Source organism: Boleophthalmus pectinirostris, unplaced genomic scaffold (genome assembly GCF_026225935.1).
Source record: "Boleophthalmus pectinirostris isolate CB_2022bp ecotype Guang Dong unplaced genomic scaffold, ASM2622593v1 HiC_scaffold_14, whole genome shotgun sequence".
Taxonomy (NCBI): domain Eukaryota; kingdom Metazoa; phylum Chordata; class Actinopteri; order Gobiiformes; family Gobiidae; genus Boleophthalmus; species Boleophthalmus pectinirostris.
In genome coordinates, this window is record NW_026571047.1 from 34,942,679 (window position 1) to 34,962,678 (window position 20,000).

Below are 20,000 nucleotides of genomic sequence, written 5' to 3' on the forward strand. Positions count from 1 at the left end.
AGTCAGTGGGAGTCAGTGGGAGTCAGTGGGAGTCAAGGAGTCACGGAGTCAGTAGTCAGGAGTCGGAGTCAGTGGAGTCAGGGAGTCAGTAGGAGTCAGTGGGAGTCAGTGAGTCAGTCAGTAGAGTCAGTGGGAGTCAGTGGGAGTCAGGGAGTCAGTGGGAGTCAGTGGGAGTCAAACGGGAGTGGGAGTCAGTGGGAGTCAACGGGAGTCAACTGGAGTCAGTAGGAGTCAGTAGGAGTCAGTGGGAGTCAGTGGGAGTCAACTGGAGTCAGTAGGAGTCAGTAGGAGTCAGTGGGAGTCAGTGGGAGTCAACTGGAGTCAGTAGGAGTCAGTAGGAGTCAGTGGGAGTCAGTGGAGTCAACGGGAGTCAGTGGGAGTCAGTGGGAGTCAACGGGAGTCAGTGGGAGTCAGTGGGAGTCAACGGGAGTCAACTGGAGTCAGTAGGAGTCAGTAGGAGTCAGTGGGAGTCAGTGGGAGTCAACGGGAGTCAACTGGAGTCAGTAGGAGTCAGTGGGAGTCAGTGGGAGTCAACTGGAGTCAGTAGGAGTCAGTGGGAGTCAACGGGAGTCAACTGGAGTCAGTAGGAGTCAGTGGGAGTCAGTGGGAGTCAACGGGAGTCAACTGGAGTCAGTAGGAGTCAGTGGGAGTCAAGTTTTGTTGTTTTGTTCAGTGGAAGGAAACTCGTTTATGCGACACATTTGACATTTTCACTGTTTTGACGATTAATGTGTTTGTGTCTCATTTGAACTTTGTACAAAAAGTGATTTAACAAAGACTTTTAGTGTCACACATGATTTACACTTTATTTTTATTGAACCGTATTGACTTGATTTGAAATATATGGAACTGAATTGAAAGCTCATTGTATCGAGGTGTGTGTCGTATCAGCACCAGTGTCATGGAATAATGTGAAATTAAACTCCATGACTCTTTGTGGCGTCTCTGTTTTAAAAGTGAAATGAAACCACGTGGTATTTTCCTCTGTGTTGCCATGGCGATGTGTCCATGTTTCTCTGACGGTAAAATGTCTTCATCTTCTTACATTTCAAAAGAATAAAACGTCGAGTTTCACAGACGATCGTGACATTTAGTGCGGTGACGCTCCAGGTCGTCCCCGTCACAAAAGTCTCTGAGGTCAAAGTCGTATTTTTCACTCTGTTGCCGCGACGATGAAGAACCTCCAACGTGTGTGTGTTGACTTTGTCTGTTTAGTGACATGTGCAGCCCAAAGGCACAAAAACAGACACAGAGACAAGACACAGACTCTCTTCTCTTTCTTTCTCTCTTCTCTCTTTCTGTCCTTCATGTTCTGTGAGAGTCGGACCTGAGGCTCTTGAATCTGAATGTGGAGCTTCAAAGTGTTTGTGATCACAGAGAAACAAGAGAACACAAGAGAAACACAAGAGACCGACACCACTCAGATCAGCCGCACTCAGCCGGACTCAGATTTATAAAATATTTTCAGATTTAAGGACATTATTTTTCTAATTGTTCATGTTTCATGACTTTTTTCTTTAAGATTGAATCAGATGTGGCTGTTTTTTGTTTCAGTTTAGTGAGATTCATCTGCTAAATCTGACCAACCTTTAGTCGAACACAGACTTTTGCACACGGCTCGGTCTTTTGCACTCATCACTTCAGGTGGAGGTTTGTTGTGGAGCTGATGCAGCGTTTACATCAAACCTGATTATTTCTGCTTCAGGGACAAAGACACATTTGAGTTTGAGGTGTTTGTGCGTCTGGAGCAGCGTCTGTATCTGTCATTTCTGTTTTGATTCTGTCTGTGGACGAGACGAGACGAGCAGGACAAGATTCAGACACATTAAAGCGCCGCGCCTCATGTTTTTAAAATCTGAAAAACTAAACTGTTTCATTATAAACAGTTTGTAGACGTCCACAGTTCTTCCTCTCTGACAGTCTGTGTTCAGAGCTCCTCATTATTCACCATGATGAGTTTATAAAAGATTTTCTTATTTCTTATTTCTTATTTTATTTATTTGTAAAGGAACAGTTCATATTAATGAACATTAAAAATGTAAATATGTAAAGATTAAAGCCAACGTGGCTCATTTCCATCTTCAGTCCCTCGGCAGGTTCATGTAAAATCATCTACAGGACGAGGAAAAGTACAACAACAATCACACAAAAGTACAACAACACCAGCACACTATACACACACAACACACACACTATACACACAACACACACACTATACACACACACACACACACACACACTATACACACACACACACACACACACACACTATACACACAACAACACACACTATCACACACACACACACACAACACTATCACACACACACAAACACACACACTATACACACACAACACACTCACTATACACACAACACACACACTGTACACACAACACACACACTATACACACAACACACACACACACACACACACACACACACACACACACTGTACACACACACCACACACACACACTATCACACACACAACACACACACTATACACACACACACACACACTATACACACACACACACACACACTGTACACACACACACACACTGTACACACAACACACACACACATACACACAACACACTCACTATCACACACACACACACACACTATACACACAACACACACACTACACACACACACACACACACTATACACACACACACAACACACACTATACACACAACACACACACACTATACACACAACACACTCAACACACACACACAACACACACTGTACACACAACACACACACTGTACACACACACTCACTATACACACAACACACACACACAACACACACACTATACACACAACACACACACTATACACACAACACACACACTGTACACACAACACACTCACTATACACATCATTAGTTTCAAACAGTTCATTTGAAGTTTAAAGTCAGAAGTTTAAGAATTAAGTCGAGTTAAACCAACAACCCTTCAAAATAAAAGAAAATATAAATGTGTTAAACATGGAGACATATTTGACCATTGAATAACCTCATGTTTTAAAACTTTAGAAAATGTTGCCAATGTTGAAAGTTCTCGTACATGAGCAGTTTCTCTGTGTTCATGTTTGAGCTGCTCGATAAGAAAAAGAGAGTTTGTCCAAAGGAACTTTTCCTAAACGTCCCAGAGCGTCGCCTCTGGAGGTGGAGCAAGATGATTCAAAACTTTGTAAACCAGAATTAAATCTGCATTTTCACAACTCTCACACACCAGAGACAAGTTTTACCATTACAGTAAACCTAACAACAACTAACATGCTAACCACACACCTCCTGATTGTCTGATAAATAATACAACTCTTTATAATCAGATGCCGACAGTGAACTTCTGTTGATCTAAAGAGCTGCTACATCTGCGCTGGGACAAGACACGTTTTACTCAAACACACGGGAACAAAACAGGTGCAGACACTTTAACTTCAACAGAAACAAACTAAAACACGTCTGTAAATGGAAACTTTGAAAATGGAAAAATGCCCACTGAAAATCAAACTTTTTAACTTGATTTGTAAGTGTACAAACCAGGCCCGAGCAGATCACTGAACATCACATGGATCAAACCTTCAGACGTGCTCCTTCAGCACTAGGGCTGTGCAAAAATATTGAAATATCGATATATCGTATCATTTAATGTAATGATACAGTATCGATATCGTGGGCTGCTGTATCGATATATCGCGTATCGAGTATTTTTTTGTGTATTTTACTAAATTATTTTGTTCCAGCTACAGTTTTGTTGTTTGTTTAGTGGAAGGAAACTCGTTCACACGGCAAAAAGGTTCGTTAAAATGAAAATTAAGAACATTTGACTTTATCTGAGTCGACTCCACCAGTGGAATAAGTGTTTTTCTAAATTCAAGCGACATTTGATTTCATTTTTTATTATAAGGGTTGTTGTTTTTCTTTTTTTAAGTGTAGCAAGTTGTATTTTCATATTTTAAGAACAAAAAAATCGTGTTCCGCTGATGGATAATTTAACTTGTCAAGTGGAATTTACTCAAATCATGACAAAACTTTCTCAGTTCAAGTCATCTTAACTTGGCTAGATTAAATTTTTTGCAGTGCATGCGACACATTTGACATTTTCACAGTTTTAGAGGATTAAAATTGTTTCATATTCACTTTGCACAAGAAGAAGTGGTTTAACTAAGACTTTTAGTGTCACAGCCACGATTTAGCCTTTATTTTTATTGAACGGTATCGAATCAATTTGAAATATATCGTATCGAATCGTAAGTTCACTGTATCGAAATATGTATCGTATCGTGGCCTGTGTATCGAGGTATGTATCGTATCGGCATCTTCTTAATGATACCAACCCTATTCAGCACAGATCAGCTTCCAGCCTCTTGACACTCGAGCCTCATTTACCTGTTTAACAATTTAATCTGCTGTTCTGTGGTTTTGGCCTCCTCCTGTGTGTTTCAGATGGTGTTTCTGATCTTCTCCTGTGTGTGTTTCAGATGGTGTTTCTGATCTTCTCCTGTGTGTTTCAGATGGTGTTTCTGATCTTCTCCTGTGTGTGTTTCAGATGGTGTTTCTGATCTTCTCCTGTGTGTGTTTCAGATGGTGGTGTTGATGGACCCTCTGGAGGACCCTGATGATGTTCTTCGTGCCAATCGCTCCAGAGAGAAAACCTACATGTTTGACGTGGCGTTTGACTATTCAGCCAGCCAGGTCTGAACGTCTCACTCATGTTTCATCTCACACATGTTTCATCTCACTTCCTCTGCTGAGCTCCTTTATAAAACGTAAATCCCAGAGAGCTCCTTGTTTTATCGGTCACAAGAATTGAGAGTAGAGGATCCACAGCGAGCTTCAGACGAGGCTCAGTTAGACGCCTGTTAAACATAAACCATTATCTGTTTATTATTGCACAAATCAGGCATCAGAAGACACATTCACACTGGGAATTCATCACATTTTAGTCATTAAACACCGTACATATAATTCAGAAATGGATTGGTGGAGAACTCCTGGTAACTCCTGAGGATAAAGTGTATAGAACCAGAGTCAGTCCCACACTCGTCAGTCCCGCCCTCGTCAGTCCGCCCACGCGTCAGTCCCGCACGCGTCAGTCCCGCACGCGTCAGTCCCGCACTCGTCAGTCCCGCCCTCGTCAGTCCCCGCCTCGTCAGTCCCGCACTCATCTTTAAATCCTAACCTGTGCTGTGTTCCAGGAGGAGGTGTACAGAGCCACCACCAAAGGCCTGATCGAGGGCCTCATCTCCGGGTACAACGCCACCGTGTTCGCCTACGGACCCACAGGTACGGTCCTGAGGTTTGACCCGGAGACGCTGGAGGACGGGTCAAATGCAGACAGTAGGACAGAGGACAGTGTGTCTGATTGGGGTCCATGGAAAATTAAAGTTTGGTTCAGTCGTTCAATATCATTTATTTTGATAGAGCCCAAACTCAGTGACTTTGAGTTTTTAATCATCTGTTCTCATGGTGTTTCTAAACCAGATCTGTGGGCTGGACGAACCCGGACCCAGACCCTGAACCAGACCCAGACCCTGACCCGGACCCTAAACCAGACCGGACCTGGACCCTGATCCAGACCCTGACCCTGAACCAGACCCTGACCCGGACCCTGAACCAGACCCGGACCCTGAACCTGAACCTGAACCAGACCCAGACCCGGACCCTGAACCACACCCGGACCCTGAACCTGAACCAGACCCAGACCTGGACCCTGAACCACACCCGGACCCTGATCCTGAACCAGACCAGACCGACCCTGAACCCACACCCGGACCCTGAACCTGAACCAGACCCAGACCTGGACCCTGAACCACACCCGGACCCTGAACCTGAACCAGACCCAGACCCGGACCCTGAACCAGACCCGGACCCTGAACCAGACCCAGACCTGAACCAGACCCTGACCAATCAGATTTATGTAATATTCTACGTGTGTTTGTTCTGTGCAGACTGTGGTAACTGGAGCACGTCACACTTGTGTAATATATATTTGTGTTTTCAGGTTGTGGTAAGACGTACACGATGTTGGGCACAGATCAGGAGCCTGGGATCTACGTCCGAACTCTGAACGATCTGTTTCGTGCCATCGAAGACACGAGCGACGACATGACCTACTCTGTGTCCATGTCCTACCTCGAGGTACTTAGTCCTGGTTTCAGTCCTGGTTCAGTCCTGGTTCAGTCCTGGTTCAGTCCTGGTTCAGTCCTGGTTTAGTCCTGGTTTAGTCCTGGTTTAGTCCTGGTTGAGTTCAGTCTGTATGTCTGTACTTTGGCTCGTGGTTTATTTGCAGTCTCCAGGGAGCGCCCATTGTCTCTATGCTCTAAAACCTTTATTACCCTCTGCACATTCACTCCTCCCTCTCTCCCTCTCTCCCTCTTTCTCTCTTTCTCTCCTTCTCTCTTTTCTTTCCCTCTTTCTCCTCCACTATCTCCTCTGAACACACAGCCGTGACAAACAAAGCTGCTATAGGTTAAATCCTAAAATAGCTCCATCAACACGAGCCTCACGAGTAAAACCATCCACATCTTTTCTGTATAATTCCACAGGTCGAACATAAACGCTCCTCCTGAACTCTCTGAAGGTCTCGTCTGTGCGTTTGTTCTCTTGTTCCGAGTCGTTCTTTCTGCTCTGACGTGTCGGTGGTTCTTCTCTCTGCTCAGATCTATAACGAGATGATCCGGGACCTGCTGAACCCGGCCTCTGGGTTCCTGGACCTGAGGGAAGATTCCAAAGGAGTGATCCAAGTGGCCGGGATCACCGAGGTGTCCACCATCAACGCTCAGGAGGTCAGAGCTCTGAGAGACCTGAGGGACCCGAGACAGACCCGAGACAGACCCGAGACAGACCCGAGACAGACCCAGAGTTAGACCCGAGACAGACCAGAGTTAGACCCGAGACAGACCCGAGACAGACCCGAGACAGACCCGAGACCCGAGACAGACCAGAGTTAGACCCGAGACAGACCAGACCGAGACAGACCAGAGTTAGACCCGAGACAGACCCGAGACAGACCCGAGTTAGACCCGAGACAGACCCGAGACAGACCAAAGTTAGACCCGAGACAGACCAGAGTTAGACCCGAGACAGACCCGAGACAGACCCGAGTTAGACCGAGACCAGACCGAGACAGACCAGAGTTAGACCAGACAGACCAGAGTTAGACCCGAGACAGACCGAGACAGACCGAGACAGACCCGAGACAGACCAGAGTTAGACCAGAGTTAGACCAGAGTTAGACCCGAGACAGACCCGAGACAGACCCGAGACAGACCCCCAGACCCGACAGACCCGAGACAGACCCAGAGTTAGACCAGAGACAGACCCGAGACAGACCCAGAGTTAGACCAGAGTTAGACCAGAGTTAGACCAGAGTTAGACCAGAGTTAGACCAGAGTTAGACCCGAGACAGACCCGAGACAGACCCGAGACAGACCAGAGACTTAGACCAGAGTTAGACCAGAGTTAGACCAGAGTTAGACCAGAGACAGACCCGAGACCTGAGAGAGACCTGTGTTAGTCCTGTGTTAGACCCAGAGTCAGACAGACTTGGGTCAGACTTGGGTCAGACTTGGGTCAGACTTGGGTCAGACTTGGGTCAGACCTGGATTAGACGTGTTGGGTTAATCCAGTCTGTAGCAGATTTAGTTTCTTCTGTAAACAGGGTTGGGTTTGTTGGGACCAGGTGGATCAGTCTGTCTGCCCCGGGGCAGCTGTGGCTACAGGATGATGTCACCACAGTCACTGTTTGTGAAGTGAATAGAACACAACATTGTGACTGTGAGATTTGAACCCGGATCAGCTCCAGTCTCAGTTTAGTCCTGGTTTAGACCCGGGTCAGTCTGTTTAGAGCTGAAGAAACGTTTCTCTGATGTTTTAAACGACAGACGAGTCCAACAGATTTGACCTCTGCTCTTCTTTGAACTGTTTGGACTTTGTTCTTCTGTTCAGGTCATGGAGCTCCTGGTCACACACCTGTTAACAGTTGTGTTGTTGTTGTGTTGTTGTGTTGTTGTGCGTTCAGATCATGGAGTTGTTGGTCAAAGGGAACAGGCAGCGAACTCAGGAGCCGACAGCGGCCAATCAGACGTCGTCTCGTTCTCACGCTCTGCTCCAGGTCAGCGTGAAGCAGCAGAGCCGGAGCCCCGACCTGCAGCAAGAAGTGCGCTTCGCCCGACTCTTCATGATCGACCTGGCGGGATCCGAGCGCGCAGCACAGGTAACACGCTCTTCATCTCTGCTCTTCGTCTCTGCTCTTCGTCTCTGCTCTTCGTCTCTGCTCTTCTCTCGCTCTCTCTCGCTCTTCGCTCTCTCGCTCTTTCGTCTCTCGCTCTTCGTTCTCTTCGTCGCTCTTCGTCTCTTCGTCTCTCTTCGTCTCGCTCTTCTTCGTCTCCGCTCTTCGTCTCCGCTCTTCGTCTCCGCTCTTCGTCTCTGCTCTGCGTCTCCGCTCTCGTCTCTGCTCTTCTTCTGTCTCTAGACACATTTACGGGATGTTTTTTAATTCAGATTTAATTGTTCTGAATTAAAATCTTTTCCTTGGAGTTTCCATGGAAATAATAATTCTGAATTAATTGTTTCTGTGTTAAACTGGTGAAATGTTTTTTATTTAACGTGTGTGAGCGTCGGGGGGGGGGGGGGGGAGGTTGGACAGAGACACTGATTCCGATGATAATTGCGAAACAGCGACTGGAGAATCGTCTCATCACACTTTCCGTCTGTGAGCTGAGGAGGAGGAGGGAAGAGTGTTGGAGAAGGAGGAAGAAGACAAAAGCTCAGCCCACTCCCGCATCCCGCTGACAAATCCAAAGAGACGTGGATCAAAGTCCCGAGACACGACTGGACTGGTGGAGCCGGATCGTCCGGATCGACGCGTCAGAAGGACGACACGAGGAGCACGAAGCACCAGCAGCATTTTAACAAGAAGAAACAAGAAACTAACCAGGCTGGTGCCACCTTGTGTCTCCCCTCAGTTTCATTTCTCTCCAGCTCTAGATCAGGAATCAGGAAACACCAGACGGTTCACAAAAACTCTGAAAGTGCGAGTTTGGGCTCCAGCCAATCAGAGAAGAGACAGACATTCTGTGTTGGCAACGATTCCCGAGATTGAGGATTTAAAGTCAGAACAAAGAGAATGTTTGATGAATTTGATCTCGGGGAAAGTCGTTCTTGTTCTTCTTCCTACAGGATTTGGAGCTTTACAAACGTCACAACCAAACAGCAGCGACTGGTTCAATAAAAAAAGTCCCGTCTACTTTCGAGTGAACGAATCCTAATGCTGCAGGTCACACGGTTTCCACCAAGTGAAACCAGCTCAGGAATCAGACTGAACGTGAAACATGATCCAGGAAGAAATTCATTCAGCTTTAAAATTGGAATAAACCAAACACTTACTTCAGGTTTAAGTTTAATTCCAAATAATCATTTTCATTAAGAATCAAGTGTTTACATGGACTTTTAAAAGCTAAATTCATTTTTATTCAGAATTAAATTAGTTTTATTTGGAATTAAAGCTCTCCTGTGAACGTGGCAACAGTCTGTCCTTCCATCCCTCCTCTCTTTGTGTTTTTCTCCAGTCTCTCTCCTTCTCTCCTCTTTCTCTCCCTCTGTTTAAATTCACTTCTTTCATTGATCCAGTTCCGTTTGTTTTTCCCTCTGGTCGATCTTCTCACCTGCTGCTGCTGAACTCAAACTCAAATAAACATTTAAAGATTTAAAAACCAAAACAACACAAAACTGAGAAAAGGTTTCACAGAACAGAGGATGAAGAGAAGGATTTTAAAAGAGAAAGAGAAGCCTTTGTGTGACCTTTGCCCTGAGCCTGGAGACACAGAACTGTGAGCAGAGTGCGCCCCCTGCTGGACACTGCACAGAACACAACAAAAACTCACGGAGTCTGGGCTCAATTTCACTTAAACACTGAATTTCAGAACAGAATAATTTTGAAATATTTGTTTTGAAATGCTGAATGTTTGAGACGGGGTTTAGTCCTGGTTCAGTTCTGGCTTAGTCCTGGTTTAGTCCTGGTTCAGTCCTGGTTCAGTCCTGGTTTAGTCCTGGTTCAGTCCTGGCTTAGTCCTGGTTCAGTCCTGGTTCAGTCCTGGTTCAGTCCTGGTTCAGTCCTGGCTTAGTCCTGGTTCAGTCCTGGTTCAGTCCTGGCTTAGTCCTGGTTCAGTCCTGGTTCAGTCCTGGCTTAGTCCTGGTTCAGTCCTGGTCCTGGTTAGTCCTGCTTAGTCCTGGTTCAGTCCTGGTTCAGTCCTGGTTCAGTCCTGGTTCAGTCCTGGTTCAGTCCTGGTTCAGTCCTGGTTCAGTCCTGGCTTCAGTCCTGGTTCAGTCCTGGTTCAGTCCTGGTTCAGTCCTGGTTCAGTCCTGGCTTAGTCCTGGTTCAGTCCTGGTTCAGTCCTGGTTCAGTCCTGGTTCAGTCCTGGTTCAGTCCTGGTTCAGTCCTGGTTCCTTAGTCTGGTTAGTCCTGGTTCAGTCCTGGTTCAGTCCTGGTTCAGTCCTGGTTCAGTCCTGGCTTAGTCCTGGTTTAGTCCTGGTTCAGTCCTGGTTCAGTCCTGGTTCAGTGTGACGGGGTTCTATCTTGCTGTAATAACGATGGCGTAGTCAGAAGGATGTTTTTTTGAGTGTTTAATAGGTGTTAAAGTTCCCAAATAAAGAAAGTTTGAAGAGTGCTTTACCAAAAAAAAGAGAAACAATACAGAAAAAGTATTTACAATATATACACACACACACCAGCAAAGTCTGCTTAAATCTCTGGTATGTTACCTTCCTCTTGCAGGTCCAGGTTTAAACTGACTGAGGGAGGGAGAGTGGCTCTTTTATCCCCCATGACTCCTCCCCCAAGCCAATTAACTAAGAAATGTGGGTTTTCACCCTTAAAACCCAAATTACTGATAACAACAAAATAAGGAAAAACCCCAAAAAATACTGTAAATTATATGGCGCCTGTAGCAGCAATAGAAAATGAGAAACTAATATTTTATTATCAACGGTGGTTTTTTTGGTGATGACGTCGCAGTGACGTCACATGCGAAGGTCCCGCGCACGAAACCGGAAATAGGAAGTGTCAGATCAGTGCTCTGTTTGCCAGTGGGCGTGAGGACAGGGGATGGATAATGAGGAAAGGTAGATGGAAGATGAAGTTATGGAGGTGAAGGATTTGGCAGCGGACTTGTGCGCAGCCAAGGTACTGCGGTGGTGAGCGGACGGAAAATGGGTAGCGGGGACCGGAGTGGACAGACGGGAGTGAGCAACAGAGCGGGTCCGGTGCAGGAATGAATGAAAACAGGTGGGTAGTTGGCGCGGGCTTGTTCGGGCGTGATTAAGTAAACACGCGCTCGAACGGAGCGACTCCGTCACACTTAGTCTTGGTTAAGTCCTGGTTTAGTCCTGGTTAAGTCCTGGTTTAGTCCTTATTTTGGTCTTGTTTGTTTGGAGGAGAAATTTCAGTTTTCTGCTGAACTGTTTTCTACACATTTATGGAGAAAATACTTCATTGAAATATAGATTTTTATTTTTTATTTATGTTTTAAAACACAACAAAAAAAAAAAAAGACACTGAAATCTGAACCGAGGAGAGCAGTTTTTACACAGTACAACCCCACAGAGACACGGGAGGGCATCTGACGCTGTTGTGTTGTTGTTGTGTTATTGTCAATTCAATTCAGTTCAATCTTTATTAAGAACACATGATATCTGGTTCATAGTATTAAAAAGACAATAGTAAGAATAAAAAGTTAAATCCAGTGCATGTTATAATGTTTACAGACAAGAACAGCTCAGAGGTGAATCTGACAGAGCTGCTCACACACACACGAGAGCACAGGTGTCAAACTCATGTTGTTCCGGGGGTCGTGTCCAACCGACTTTGATCCAAAGTGTCTGGATCAGAAAACTCATGTCATATAAACCCCAAAATAACAATAAGTTCAAATATTTGTGCAGAGAAACACAAATCTATTACAGAAATATGTTTTAATTGATGAACTCTTTCTTTTACAAAATATTATAATATTATAAACAACCTGAAACTTTAAGAAAAATACAATTTCAACACAAAGTTTTAACATGAACTTGTTTGTAAATAAGAATAAGTCCATTTTTGTTGTAAAATCCTGCACTCGGCTCCACTTTTCTCATGTTGGACATTTTTCTGATGAGGGTGTCACGGTCAACAGTCAAAACGATCGTCCTTTAAGAGCGTTTGGAATGAGACAAGTCTTCATTTGTGCTGCTCTGGTGGGAGGGGCCACGTACAGAGACGCTGCTGTGATAAACACCACAGAAAATTAACACCATTTTAATAGAAAATATCATTACAATATTTGAGTAGAAAATCAGCCGAGGGCCAGATTAAAGGTCTTGGAGGGCCGGATCTGGCCCCCGGGCCGTATGTTTGACACCTGTGCTCTAGAGCTTCAATGATTCGATGACTCAGATTCATGACTCTACACATAAATGAATAAATACAACACCTGATTATGACGGCACAGAGTCTCACATCACAATTTACAAACATTTCACTGGTGCAACAAAACCTCAGCACTTTCAGAAATATTCTCAAAGAGTCGTTATCCGCCACCGTCAAACTCTGCAAACTCTTTTTCTTATAGTCGCGCCAAAGATGTGCAGTGTACAAGGGTGAGCAGAAACATTTAAAAAGTGCAATTGTGAAATGACTGGAGCACATGGAGAACTAACGGACGAGTATATTGGCCTGAACATAAAGACACTGCTGCCTGCACATGTGTCTGTCATCGTTGTGTTGTTGTTGTGTTATTGTTGTTGTGTTGTTGTTGTGTTATTGTTATTGTTGTTGTGTTGTTGTTGCAGACTCAGAACAGGGGTCAGCGTCTGAAGGAGGGAGCTCACATAAACCGCTCGCTCCTCGCTCTGGGAAACTGCATCAACGCCCTGAGCGACAAGAACGCTCCAAAGTACATCAACTACAGAGACAGTAAACTCACCAGACTACTCAAGGTACTACAAATACTACTACTACTACTACTACTACTACTACTACAACTACACATCCTTCTACTCCTACTTTCTTGTGCTCAGGATTCTTTAGGAGGAAACAGCAGGACGGTGATGATCGCTCACATTTCTCCAGCCTCGTCTGCGTTTGAAGAATCCAGAAACACACTGACCTACGCCGACAGAGCCAAGAGCATAAAAACACGAGTGAGTAAAGAGACAAACACTTTCACACTTCAGGTTTCATTTAGTTTTGGGGAACAAAATCATCACATACGAGTTTATTTAAGTGTGAAACTGCACGACTCACACTCCTCCTCTGTGTGTGTCTCTGTGTGTCTGTGTTTGTGTGTATTTGTTTGTGTGTTTGTTCCAGGTGAAGAAGAACCTCCTGAACGTGACGTATCACATCGCTCAGTACACGAGCATCATCACAGAACTCAGAGGAGAAATCCAGAGACTCCAGAGGAAAATCAGCGAACAAGAACGAAACAGACAGAGATCATCCGATGTACTATATACACACACGATAATATATGTACTATATACACAAATATGTACTATATACACAATATGTACACAATATATGTATATACACAAATATATGTACTATATACTATATACACAATATATACATATATGTACTATATACACAAATATGTACTATATACACAAATATGTACTATATACACAAATATGTACTATATACACAAATATGTACTATATACACAAATATGTACTATATACACAAATATGTACTATATACACAAATATGTACTATATACACAAATATGTACTATATACACAAATATGTACTATATACACACAAATATGTACTATATATGTACTATATACACAAATATGTACTATATACACAACTATATATATACACACATATATGTACTATATACACAAATATGTACTATATACACAAATATGTACTATATACTATATACACAATATGTATGTATATACACAAATATGTACTATATACACAAATATGTACTATATACACAAATATGTACTATATACACACATATATGTACTATATACACAAATATGTACTATATACACAAATATGTACTATATACACAAATATGTACTATATACACAAATATGTACTATATACACACAAATATGTACTATATACACAAATATGTACTATATAACATGTAACGGACTAGGGCTAGGACATAGCAGCGATCTGTGCAATCAGAAGAAGGTCCAGCAGGAGTGAAGGTGTGTGAATAAAACAAAGAACACAAAATCTGTTGAAAGATGTATATTAATGATATAAATTCAGAGTATAAATATATAAAGGGTATGAATAATAGAAACGTATTTATATTATATTATTATTATTATTATTATTATTGATATGTATATATAGGTATGATTTAACAGAACCAAAATAACACACACAAAAAAATGACAAAACCAGTAATTGTCTTTCCAAGTCAAGAGTCCAGTTAATAGGCCGGGGTAGAGGGTGATATAGTCCATTAAAGTTATTGTAATCCAAAAGAGAATAGGTTCCGTTGTTATGAAAGAGGTGTTTTTATCCTACCGTGATTCATGCAGGTTCTGTAGCTCGACATCCAGTGTAGTGTTGTTGATGTGCAAGAGAATGATCCAGTGTGGGGAAAAAAACCTGACCGTTGAGATGTGTTCTGAGGGGAAGGAAAGAAAGGTGTATCGGTGCCGGTAAATGTTTATCAGATCTGTCTAGGTGAGGCGTCCTTTTCCAAACGTTTAGCCACAGCACTGTAGCCCCAGAGGAGAGGAGCAGGAAGGGTGTGTGTGTGTGTGTGTGTGTGGTGTGTGTGTGTGTGGTTGTGTTGTGTGTGTGTGTGGTGTGTGTGTGTGTGTGTGTGTGTGTGGGTTATCCCGCCACAGTAAGGGTTCCACCCGACATGGTGTTACGTAACGTGGGTTACAAACACATGAACTATACACACACGTACAGGGTAAGGACACTTGTACACATGTATAAATATGTGTCATAAATAGAGAGGAACATTTTCCGTCTGGTGCAGTTTAACAGGAGCTCTGGTCGGGAGAGTCAGGTCTGTGTCTGTGCAGTTTGAGGTGAATAACAGCCCTCAGGACAAAAGTGTCTCTCCTCTGTGTCCTGCAGCGTCACATGTTTGGGTCGATGATGTGACAGAACGTTCACTCCACTGTTTCCTCTGGAAGTCTCAAGTCTCTCTGTAGTTCATCATCATCATCCAGAGCTCAGCAGTGTCTCTCTCTCTCTCTCTCTGTCTCTCTGTGTCTCTCTGTGTCTCTCTCTCTGTCTCTTTGTGTCTCTGTGTCTCTCTCTGTCTCTCTCTGTCTCTGTCTCTCTGTGTCTCTGTGTCTCTGTCTCTCTCTGTCTCTCTCTCTGTGTCTCTGTCTCTCTGTGTCTCTCTGTCTCTGTGTCTGTCTCTCTGTCTCTCTCTGTGTCTCTCTCTGTGTCTCTCTCTGTGTCTCTGTCTCTCTGTGTGTCTCTCTGTCTCTGTCTCTCTCTCTCTCTGTCTCTCTGTCTCTGTCTCTCTGTCTCTGTCTCTCTGTGTCTCTGTCTCTCTCTCTCTGTGTCTCTGTCTCTCTCTCTCTGTCTCTCTCTGTCTCTCTGTGTCTCTGTCTCTGTCTCTCTCTGTCTCTCTGTCTCTCTGTGTCTCTCTGTGTCTCTGTCTCTGTCTCTCTGTCTCTCTGTCTCTCTGTGTCTCTGTCTGTCTCTCTGTCTCTCTGTGTCTCTCTGTGTCTCTGTCTCTCTGTGTCTCTGTCTCTGTCTCTCTGTCTCTCTCTGTCTCTCTCTGTCTCTCTGTGTCTCTGTCTCTGTCTCTCTGTGTCTCTGTGTCTCTCTCTGTCGTGGAGGTGCAAGCTCTGTCCTCTCTTCTCTTCAGGGCGGAGGTGGAGCGTCTGTTTCTGTCTCTGTCTCTCTCTCTCTGTCTCTGTCTCTGTCTCTGTCTCTCTCTCTCTGTCTCTCTGTGTCTCTGTCTCTGTCTCTGTCTCTCTCTCTCTGTCTCTGTCTCTGTCTGTGTCTCTCTCTCTGTCTCTCTGTGTCTCTGTCTCTGTCTCTCTCTCTCTGTCTCTGTCTCTGTCTCTGTCTCTGTCTCTCTCTCTCTCTCTCTCTCTGTCTCTCTGTCTCTCTGTCTCTCTGTCTCTCTGTGTCTCTGTCTCTGTCTCTCTCTCTCTCTCTCTCTGTCTCTGTCTCTGTCTCTCTCTCTCTGTCTCTCTGTGTCTCAGTCTCTGTCTCTGTCTCTCTCTGTGTAGTCTAACAGTGTGTGGTGTGTTTTCCAGCGGAGGTGCAGGCTCTGTCTCGGTCTCTGTCTCTGTCTCTGTCTCTGTGTCTCAGTCTCTGTCTCTGTCTCTCTCTGTGTAGTCTAACAGTGTGTGGTGTGTTTTCCAGCGGAGGTGCAGGCTCTGTCCTCTCATCAGTCCCGGGAGGAGGTGGAGCGCTGTCGGGAGCAGATCCTCCAGACGTTCCGGGAGCAGATGGAGATCAGGAGGAGCCTGATGGAGCTGGAGAACTCCAACCTGGACCTGCAGGTGGAGACGTCCAGAGATCAGGAGGGACTGCAGACTAGACTGGAGCCAGACCTGACTGACTGACACCTGACTGACACTGTACTGCACTGACCTGTGACTGACTCACACTGGAACTGCACTGACACCTGCTCACCACTGTACGCAAGTACTACGAACTGTACTGACTGACTGTACTGTACTGAACTGTACTGTACTGTACTACTGAACTGTACTGCGAACTGTACGAACTGTACTGCGAACTGTACTGCAAACTGTACTGCAAACTGTACTACGAACTGTACTACGAACTGTACTGTGAACTGTACTGTGAACTGTTAATTATTTTCACTTCCACTTGTGGTATTTTAAGAGTTTTCTGAAAGTGTTTTGTTTTGTAGCTGGGAGCAGGAGCGCAGCCGACGCCGCAGGAAGTGGAAGTCTGAGCAGCAGAGAGAGAGCGACACGAAAGAGGAGAGAGAAACGAAAGAGGAGAGCGAGACTCGAGAGGAGAGCGAGAAGGACTCGGACAGCTCCGAGTCTGCTCCAGAAACATCTGAGACTCTGGAGGTGTCCACAGCCCGAGAAAACCTGCTCCTGCTGATGAGCGAGCAGAAGAGGATCCACAAACAGAAGGTCAGACCTGAGTTACACCTGAGTTAGACCTGAGGCAGTCCTAGGTTAGTCCTGGGTTAGTTCTAGATCTGGAGAAAGGTCCTGAGCAGGTTCTGGATCGTCATTCGAGGTCGTTCTAAACACATTCAGGAAAGGTTCTGCCCGTAGTTTCTATATCAGCTTTAGTTTATCGAAGTTTTATCCAATTTCTGACTCTTTTTCCCTCCCGTCCGTCTGTCAGGCCGTGCTGGAGCGTCGTCTGGCTCTTCTCTGTGACCAGGCCCAGCGCACGGAGGAGCTTCTGCCTCAGAGGGTGAGCTGTGAGGGCCAGAGGCAGGTCCTGGGGCTCCTCTGCAAAGTCCACGAGCTGGAGCTGGAGAAGGCCGAGATGCAGTCGTCCGCTCTGCTCAAAGACAACCTGCTGAGGAGGAAAGAACGCGTGGTCCAGCGCTGCGAGCGACACCGGCAGCTCTGCGACCAGATCATCCAGACACAGAGGAACTTTATCCACGGTGAGGAGGGTAAAGGTGCACAGTTTCAACGGGCTGTACCTGGTTTCTTTCTTAAAAACATGAAAAACAGGGGGCGCTAGCGAGCCGGCAATGGAGTAACAGCTAATTGTGGGGGCTCCCACTAATTTTTTGTTAAAAAGTTCCAAAAAAGTAATATTATTTCGACCTACAAATATATTTTCTGCAACAGAAGTGGGTACTGACACACCCGGTCTCGTTTTCTGGTTGAAATGGCGTTTAACTTGAGAAAGTACAAATACACCGGAGCTCCGACTACTAGGCCTGAAGTGTGTAATAGTTGTGTGTAATAGTTGTGTGTTTGTTGTGTGTAATAGTTGTGTGTTTGTTGTGTGTAATAGTTGTGTGTTTGTTGTGTGTAATAGTTGTGTGTTTGTTGTGTGTTTCAGACCACAGTTTGTCGGTTCCTCCTCAGCTGCAGGAGCTTTATGACGTTTATCTGAAGGAGGCTGATGAGAGGCGACTGGAGCGAGCGCTGGCCCTGGACACAGCCACAGCACGATACAACATCAAGGTACTCACACCGGGTCTAGACCGGGTCTAGACTGGGTTTAGACCGGGTTTAGACCCTCTTTCTCTTCTGTAGGAGGGCTCTCTTCCGAAGATCTCTCTCCCAGGCCACAGTCGGGACCAGACCCTGGACTTGGACTCGGATCAGGAGAGTCTGAGGAACGTGAGGCTGGAACGAACCAGGAGACACACCCTGCCCCCGATCCTCCCCGAGCCCGAGCTGTGAGGATACACCGATAACGCACCGATACTGCACCGATATTACACATTCAACACTCTCATATTGCACCGATAACAAACCGATATTACAAAGGTATTACACACATATTACACAGTGATAAGAAGTTGAATTGTGTTTTGTGTTTTTTTTTCAGGGACAGTAACAGAGTTTTTAAAAACAGTCCTCATGCCCAAAGGATCAAAAACTCCTCCGTCGTGACTCCTCCTCCCATCCACATCAACGGCAAGAACAGAGAGGTCAGACCTGGTTTAGTCTAGACCTGGTTCAGACCTGGTTTAGACCTGGTTTAGTCCTGGTTTAGTCCTGGTTTAGTCTAGACCTGGTTTAGTCCTGGTTTAGTCCTGGTTTAGACCTGGTTCAGTCCTGGTTCAGTGCTGGTTTAGACCTGGTTTAGTCCTGGTTTAGACCTGGTTCAGTCCTGGTTCAGTCCTGGTTTAGACCTGGTTTAGTCGTGTTGTTCTTTGCTCTGAGATATTTGTTTCTGTTTCAGCTGCAGCCTTTGGCCCCGGACTCGTTCCTGAGCTACAGTCTCCTCTCTCACAGCGTCAGCTCCCACCTGGACTCCTCCCCCGAGAGCAGCGAGACGGGGGCGGAGCTAACACACTCAGGTGAGCAGGGGGCGGGGCTAATGCACTCAGGTGACTTGGTGGTGCAGTGGTTAGTGCTTCTGCCTCACAGCTGGAAGGTTCTGGGTTTGGTTTTGAGTCTCTGAGTCCTGATCTGCTCATGTTGTGTTTGTTGTTTGTGTTCAGTTTCACTCAAATGTCTTTTTCTTACTGCACACACCGTTTTGAAAACTTTTTGCTCTTCTTTCTTCTTTCTTCTCTCTCTTTCTCTTGTTCTCCCCCCCGTCAGAGCGAGAGCAGATCCTGCGCGGCGTCCAGAACATCGTGGTCAAAGCGGCGCGGCGGCGCTCTCGGGCTCTGGAGGGCGACGTGCTGCGCTTCCCTCCCCCCTCCTCCCCCCTGGACGCCCACAAACAGAGGAGCGTCCTGTCCCTGAGCGCGGCCCCCCCCACGGGCCCCCCCCGCGCCGCCGACAGCCCAGCCCCGAGCTCGCCCACGCCACCTCCGACGACAACCTGTCCAGCAGCACCGGGGACGCGCCCCACCCCGGACCCAAGACCAGGACCAGACCCGGACCCGCCAAGAACCACACCCCCCGAGACGCCAGGGACAGCGAGGGGGAGGGCCGCCGCAGGAAGAGGAGGAGCCGCTCCTTCGAGGTCACGGGGCAGGCGGTGAGTAACGACCCCGTCCCGCAATCAGGACGGGAGAGTGCGGTGATGTTCTCGTCCTGCAGGGGGCGCTGTGTCCAATTCCATCTACTTTTAAATTGATTAGATTAGATTTGAAAACATCTAACAGTGATTTTGATTTGATCTTTGACGTTTATTTACCTGGAATCCAGAACACAGAGTCTGGTCACTGTTCAGATGATTGACAGGTGGATCAGCCAATCAGGGACAGGCAGGGTCCATCTGTATCAAAACAAACATGGCAAAAAAGAAAAAACAAATATATCAGGAGTGAAAAAAAAAGAAGGATCTGTGCAGACCCAGACGTGTGACTGTGTTTGTAAATGACAGAGACCAACGAGCTCCTG

General features: G+C 45.7%; 1 protein-coding gene across 1 annotated transcript in view; it reads left to right on the forward strand.

Moving 5' to 3' along the window:
• Positions 1-4,601: 4,601 nt before the first annotated feature.
• kif19 (kinesin family member 19) overlaps positions 4,602-20,000 on the forward strand; it is an 18,649-nt gene continuing 3,250 nt past the window's right edge. The window contains exons 1-18 of the mRNA XM_055150588.1: positions 4,602-4,712; positions 5,216-5,303; positions 6,022-6,158; positions 6,680-6,805; positions 8,041-8,235; positions 12,849-12,995; positions 13,077-13,199; positions 13,369-13,503; positions 14,481-14,489; positions 14,617-14,629; positions 16,384-16,552; positions 16,886-17,135; positions 17,356-17,626; positions 18,034-18,158; positions 18,231-18,376; positions 18,529-18,631; positions 18,886-19,003; positions 19,251-19,635. Of these exons, the coding sequence (XP_055006563.1) occupies positions 4,602-4,712; positions 5,216-5,303; positions 6,022-6,158; positions 6,680-6,805; positions 8,041-8,235; positions 12,849-12,995; positions 13,077-13,199; positions 13,369-13,503; positions 14,481-14,489; positions 14,617-14,629; positions 16,384-16,552; positions 16,886-17,135; positions 17,356-17,626; positions 18,034-18,158; positions 18,231-18,376; positions 18,529-18,631; positions 18,886-19,003; positions 19,251-19,635 (2,651 nt within the window). The remainder of the gene's footprint in view (positions 4,713-5,215; positions 5,304-6,021; positions 6,159-6,679; positions 6,806-8,040; positions 8,236-12,848; positions 12,996-13,076; positions 13,200-13,368; positions 13,504-14,480; positions 14,490-14,616; positions 14,630-16,383; positions 16,553-16,885; positions 17,136-17,355; positions 17,627-18,033; positions 18,159-18,230; positions 18,377-18,528; positions 18,632-18,885; positions 19,004-19,250; positions 19,636-20,000) is intronic.